Source organism: Octopus bimaculoides, chromosome 24 (genome assembly GCF_001194135.2).
Source record: "Octopus bimaculoides isolate UCB-OBI-ISO-001 chromosome 24, ASM119413v2, whole genome shotgun sequence".
NCBI lineage: Eukaryota > Metazoa > Mollusca > Cephalopoda > Octopoda > Octopodidae > Octopus > Octopus bimaculoides.
The window spans coordinates 31958460-31965906 of NC_069004.1; the positions used below are offsets into that span (position 1 = coordinate 31958460).

General features: G+C 38.6%; 1 protein-coding gene across 7 annotated transcripts in view; it reads left to right on the forward strand.

Moving 5' to 3' along the window:
- The window catches only part of LOC106882839 (adhesion G protein-coupled receptor B1), a 153939-nt gene that overhangs the window by 139522 nt on the left and 6970 nt on the right, over positions 1-7447 (forward strand). For all 7 annotated transcript variants that reach the window (XM_052976201.1, XM_052976199.1, XM_052976203.1 and 4 more), the window contains one exon: positions 5262-5344. In XM_052976201.1, the coding sequence (XP_052832161.1) occupies positions 5278-5344 (67 nt within the window). In that variant the 5' untranslated portion in view covers positions 5262-5277. The remainder of the gene's footprint in view (positions 1-5261; positions 5345-7447) is intronic.

The following is a 7447-nucleotide window of genomic DNA, read 5'->3' on the forward strand; positions in this document are numbered from 1 at the left end:
TCAGCTTTGGATGGATTTTTTTCTCTTTTTTTTTTCTTTTCATTTTTTGTTCTTCTTCTTTCTCTCTTTCTTTATTTATTTAATTTATATTTTGGAACCCTTCAAAGCTGTTTCTCATGCTTCAGGGAACATCATATGTAGCTGAGCAATTTGTAATAGAAACACAACGAGAGAAATAAAGAAGAAAAAAAACAACAGCACAAACATATCAGAAAAACACAATTACAATAACTACACAAACAACATACAACGAAAAAAGAAAAGAAAAAAAAATACACATAACAGAACAGGAACAAATGCAAGGAATTATGGTTAATCTGTAATTGACAACAGCAACAACAAGATGATAAACATCAACAATTGTACCAATAACAACAACAACAACAGCTGTAATAAGAAAAATAGCACAACAACGACAAGAACAAGATTTCTTTTAGTTTTGGGAAATAAGCTCAATAGAATCAGAAATTTAAACTATATTCACCAAATATTGCAGTGTGCTAAATATAATAATGATGGGTGGTGGTGATGGTGATAAGGGTTGTGGTGGTGGTGGTGGTGGTGGTAGGGGTGGTGGCAGTGGTGGTGATAGGAGCAGAAGGAGTAGTGGTGGTGGGAGGAGGATTTTGGGTGGTTATTGTGACAGTGTACTGCACACTACACTGCTACACTCACACACACACACACACATACCAACCACACTACTACATCCCAGACAGCTTTAACTCTACCACCACTGCTGCTGCTGCGCAAGTACACTGTTTCACATTACACTGTGGCTTAGTGGTTCAGGTATTCGGCTCACAATCACAAGATCATAAGTTCAATTCCCAGTGGTGCACTGTGTCCTTGAGCAAGACACTTTATTTCACGTTGCTCCAGTCCACTCAGCAACCAAAAATGAGTAGTAGCTGTATTTCAAAGGGCCACTCCTTGTCACATTCCGTATCACACTAAATCTCCCTAAGAACTACATTAAGGGTACACATGTCTGTGGAATGCTCAGCCACTTGCATCTTAATTTCACAAGGAAGCTGTTCCAGTTGATCGGATCAACTGGAACCCTTGTCATCATAACCAACAGAGTGCTTATCTACAAACTACACCTTTAAGAACTTTTAGTCAAATGAATTGACCCTGGTTCCTTTTTATTTTTATTAAGCCTGGTACTTATTCTATCAGATCTCTTTTGCCAAGCTGCTAAGTTACAGGGATGTAAACACACCAACATCGGTTGTCAAGCAGTGGTGGGGGACAAATACAAACACACACACACACACACCGAGCTTCTTTCAGTTTCCGTCTACCAAATCTACTCACAAGGCTTTGGTTGGCCTGAGGCTATAGTAGAGGACACTTGCCCAAAGTGCCACACAGTGGGACTGAACCCAGAACCATGTGGTTGAGAAGCAAGCTCCTTACCACACATCATCATCATCATCATCATCTAATGTTTGTATATGGGTTGGATGGGTCACCAAAGTATGAGTCCTTCAGAATTTACTATTATCACTACTTCAGCCCTTTTGCTCCTTAAGGAGCATAGGCCACCGACATTCTACCATTCTTGACTCAGGACTGTCTTTTCCGTTTCTCTGTTATTGGATCCCTGTTTTCTCTGTTCTGCCTCAGTATCCAGCCTCCAGTTAATTTTAGGGTGTCTAATGCCTGTTTTCCATGCTGGCATGGATTGGACTGTTTCTACAGCTGGATGGCCCTTCCTAACACCAACACTTTGGCCTGGTTTCTACAGCCGGATGGCCCTTCCTAGCACCAATAGTTCGACCTGGTTTCTACAGCCGGATGGCCCTTCCTAGCACCAATAGTTTGACCTGGTTTCTACAGCCGGATGGCCCTTCCTAGCACCAATAGTTTGATCTGGTTTCTACAGCTGGATGGCCCTTCCTAACACCAGCACTTTGACCTGGTTTCTACAGCCGGATGGCCCTTCCTAAGGCCAACACTTTGACCTGGTTTCTACAGCCAGATGGCCCTTCCTAACACCAACCACTTTACCAAGTGTACTGGGTGGTGTTTTTTGCATAGCACTGGTACCAGCAGGGTCACCAAGTGACTTGCAAGTCAAAACTTCCCTGACTGAATGATCTTACAAGGTACTTGGTGACTTCACTGGTGTCTATACATACATATATATATATATACACACACACACACACACACACACACACACGTACATGCATGCTCCCACGCCCTCCCAGCACTCATTTCTATTCAGTATGTAATAATGTCAACTGAACTTGGATCTCTGTTACTAAAGACAGCTGTAAACAATGATAACACGTCATTGCATTCAGTCTCTGTTGAACTTTCTTCAACATTTCAACACAAAACAGGCCATTCCTCCCCCCTACGGTCCACCCCTCCCACCTCTTTCTCTGTATATCTCCCCCTATACTGTCTCTAGCAAGCACACACATTCACAAACGCACATACACACACACTCGCACATACATTCACACACACACTCACACATACATTCACACACTCACATTCATACACTCACATTCACATACACACACACATACATACATGTTCACACACACATACACACGCATTCTCACACACACACACACACATACTCGCACACACATACACACACTCGCACACATTCAAGGTGGTTTGCCTTTTAAAACAACTCTAGTGAAGCGTGAACTGACTCAGCAATCAATTGAGGCAGAACCGTTAGCATGTTGAGCAAAACGTTTTGTGGCATTTTAAGTCTCTACGTTTTGAGTTCAAATTCCACTGAGGTTGACTTTGCCTTTCATCCTTTCACGGTCAATAAAATAAGTCCCAGATCAGTACTGGGGTCAACATAATCAACTATTGCTCTCCAGCAAAGTCTCAGGCCTTGTGCCTATAGTAAAAAGGATTATAATTTATTACCACTTTATTATTTGCTAAGGCAGAGGTATTGTTTTCAGTTGTGTTTGTTTGTTTGTCCGTGGACAAGATATCTCAAGAAGCGCTTGAAGGATTCGGATGAAACTTTCAGGGATGTTTAGAGTCGGGACTAGCATGAACTGATTAGATTTTGGATCGATCCAGTACTGGACAAGGATTCTGGATTATCTTTCCTGTTTTTTACTTAATTTTTGAGAGCAGTCAGGTTCATTTTTAGTTTCCTCGTTTGTGAGAGCAGTCGAGTTTATTTCAGATATTCCCATTTTAAAAATCATCTCTGGTTAATAGTTGAGAGGACGTTGGTGTTGCCTTGGCGGAGGTTTGCACTCTCTAAGTGCTCTTATTATTATTATTATTATTATTATCATTATTATTATTATCATTATTATTATTATTATTAACACTGACAAAGGTGGCGAGCTGGCATTTTGTCTGTCTTTGCATTTTGAGTTCAAATCCTGACAAGGTTCACTTTGCCTTTTATCCTCTCGAGTTCTATAAAATAAGTACCAGTTGAATACTGGGGTCAATGTAATCAACACACTCCTTCCCCCAAAATCGCTACCCTTGTGGCAAAATTTGAAACCATTATCATCATTATTATTATTATTATTTTCGAGTGAGATTGTTGCCAGTGCCCCTGGGCTGGCTTGTGCGGGTGGCACATAAAAGACACCATTTCGAGCGTGGCCGTTTTCGTGCGGGTGACACGTAAAAGCACCCACTACACTCTCTGAGTGGTTGGCGTTAGGAAGGGCATCCAGCTGTAGAAACTCTGCCAAATTAGATTGGAGCCTGGTGTAGCCATCCGGTTTCACCAGTCCTCAGTCAAATCGTCCAAGCATGGAAAGCGGACGTTAAACGATGATGATTATTATTATTATTATTATACACTAGTGGGGACCCAAGAAAATTTCATGGAATTAATGGTAAACTTATTGGTTTATTTCTGAAAACTTTATCCCAAAAACCTGAAAGCGTGGCCTGTGTTGTGTCTGTATGGAAAGATAGTCACTCATCTGCTGCTCATTGAAGAAGGAAAGAAATTGGAACAGGATGTTTATTTAACCCTTTTCTTACTGTATTTATTTTGTGATGCTCTGTGTTTCTTTCAATTAATTTTAAATATAACAAAGAATTTAGTAAAATAACTTAATTATCGTTAAGCTAGTGTTAGGAACATAAATTGTGACTAAGGTTTGGTGGAAGATTTTAATTCAGAACTTTTGAAAACAAGACATTTGTAGTTCAGAGCCAGAACTGGTTTCAGCTGAGTTGGTAACGAAAGGGTTAATGTACTTTATATATTCACTTTATAGATTTTATGCACAATTTTATAGACTTAGTACACAGCACTCATAAAAATAAATATTTACTCTTATTTTTCCATTTTTCTCGTAAACAAACAAAAAATATCCCGTACATATGATACAACCTTTAGTTTGTCATGTAAATAAATGTGAATGTTTCACAGAATATTGCACTTAAGCGTAAGCGTCAAGTGATATAAAAATCTTAGTTCTATTAAAAACAAATACACTTTTCACTATCCAGTCATCACTACCACCACCACCATCATCATCATCATCATCATCTCGCTCTCTCTCTCTCTTTATCCTCACCATCAGAACATCCCTCTGCTAAGATTATTATGCTCCCCCTACCTCACATCATGGATGCTTCTCTCTCTCATTTTTTTTCTCTCTCCGTCTTTTTCTCTTTCTCTCTTTCTCTCACTCTCTGCTTTATCCTCGTTTTCTTTCTCCTCTCTTTCCTTTCTGCTCACCATGACACACAAACACACATACATATACATATATACGACGGGCTTCTTTCAGTTTCCGTCTACCAAATTCACTCACAAGGCTTTGGTCGGCCCGAGGCTATAGTAGAAGATACTTGCCCAAGGTGCCACGCAGTGGGACTGAACCCGGAACCATGTGGTTGGTAAGCAAGCTACTTACCACACAGCCACTCCTGTGCCTACAGGAGTGTATACATATTTATGTATGAGTGTATGTGTATACATACACACACACACACACACACACACAGTGTGTTCAGACCCCACACTAATATAGATAACAATGTTCATACAAACACAACCACAAATATCTCCTCTCCAAAATAGCACCCTTATTACCTGCAGTTCAACCCCTATCTCAGGTGTGTAAACGAGCTTCTCTGCTCTGGGGCCCCTTATATGACTACATAACACCTGACTTGCTTTTTTTCTCTTTCTGTTGAGATGTTCTGTGTTCATACTGATGTTAACATTGATGATGATAATGATGGTGTATCTTAATTTCTTCTAATATTTCTCTGTTATTTTCCAGTATCACCACTCCCACCATGACCACCTCCTCCTACCAAATGGATACTAAATTATTACTCTTCCTACTTCTTTTAATACCCCCTGGTAAGTAATTAAACCGTTTTTTTTTTTCATAATTAATCCCAAACATATTCCAGCATTCACTAACAAAGTCACATGACTTCCTATTAGTTTTGTTTTTCTTTTTTTTTTTGATCTTGTGTTGTTTTTGTTGTTCTTTGCTTTTTGTTGCATATTTTGTTTGTTTACTTTGCATATTTTGTTTAGAATCTTCTGTCATCATTTTAGCTTATGTTATTTCTGCTGAACTTCTGCTGTTACATAACAAACTTTATGCAAACAAAACATCTCTCATATCATTCGCATGTGTACATATAAATACAGACATTCCTTCACACACACACACACACACACACACACATGAATATATAGATACACCCACGCACACAAACATAGACACACATACATAAATACATTATCAGCACAAGTGTACGTATATAAACACACAGTCGCATGTTTACCCACATACATAAAACAGAAATACACACATACATACAAATGCACCCACATTTATATATATATATATATATATATATATATATATATATATATATATATATATATATGTATATATATATATACACACACACACACACAACACATTCTACACATCTTTATACACACTCTCAGTTTCACCATCACACACCATCGCACATCTGCAACAAGCTGCATGAAGTCCTCTACATCCACTGCTTCTCATTTCACTGTCCGCATAAGCATCTTCTACACACCACATATATACACCTTTATATATACATACTGTTATACACGATCACACGTTTTATAAACTCTACATGTATACACCCTGCCATACATATCACATATACACACCATATATACATTTATATATCATTACATAATATACACCCATTGCCTGTAGTCTTGTGTATATACACCATTAAATCTTCTTGAAGGGATGTTAACATTTCTTTTTCTTATACATACATACATACACACACACTACTGTACATCACATATTTTATACACACTACAAATATTATACACACTGCATGTAGTCCTCAACATTGACTGTCTGTCCACACAGTATTCCATGTTATACACCCACTGCTTGTTGTCCTCTATATACACTGGTCTATACATCCTCACACAATTTCTGTACGCAACATACAGGCTTCTACACACCTTGTTATCTATACCTATACGTCTCTATACACCCACACACATCTTCAATATACAACATAAATATATATATATATACATTGTCAATAATTCTTGAGCAAAGCACTTCATTTCACGTTGCCCTGCATTCACCTCAACATCTGACATGTGGTTACACCCTCCACCTGTTCAGGCAACACCGATTTGATGGACAGAGCATGTATATATATATATATATATATATATATATATATATATATACCTCCCTCTGCATCCCACATCCGATCCGACACTCACTGCCTGTAATCCTGCGTATATATACGGCCCTGCACTGCTATATACACATCCTGACACAATTTCAATACGCAGCATACAGACCTCTACATCTTCCAGTAAGTCCCTATATACACGACTATACATTAGTTACTATACACCCGCCTCACACGCCTTCAATGCACCACATATATACACCTCTACTTCGTAAACTCACTACCTGCTATCCTATATATATATATATACATATATATACACACACACACACACACACACACACACACACACTACCATACTCTATCACAGATCTTCAATGCCCAGTATATCAACCTCTACATCTGTCTGCATTCGTCTATATACACTCACCCATGCTACGAATAATCGGCTACACTCACTGACATGTTTCCCTACAATACTATTACATGACTATGTCTAATAAGTACTCTGTCTTGTCTTCTATATATGTAAGTATACACCACCTTACACAACCTTACACATCGTATAATCATATATATATATATATATATGTATATACACACGCATACATATATATATATATACATTCCTCTGGTCTACAATGTTCGTAGACAACTTTTGCTAATCGTACACTCGTCACAGTCTGCCACAGACGGGCATTATTGCTTCCATGTTATAGAATCTCTTTTCTAATTAACATTGGTGTAGACTTCTGGCAAGGGAGGGGGGGAGAATGTGTGTGTGTGTGTGTGTGTGTGT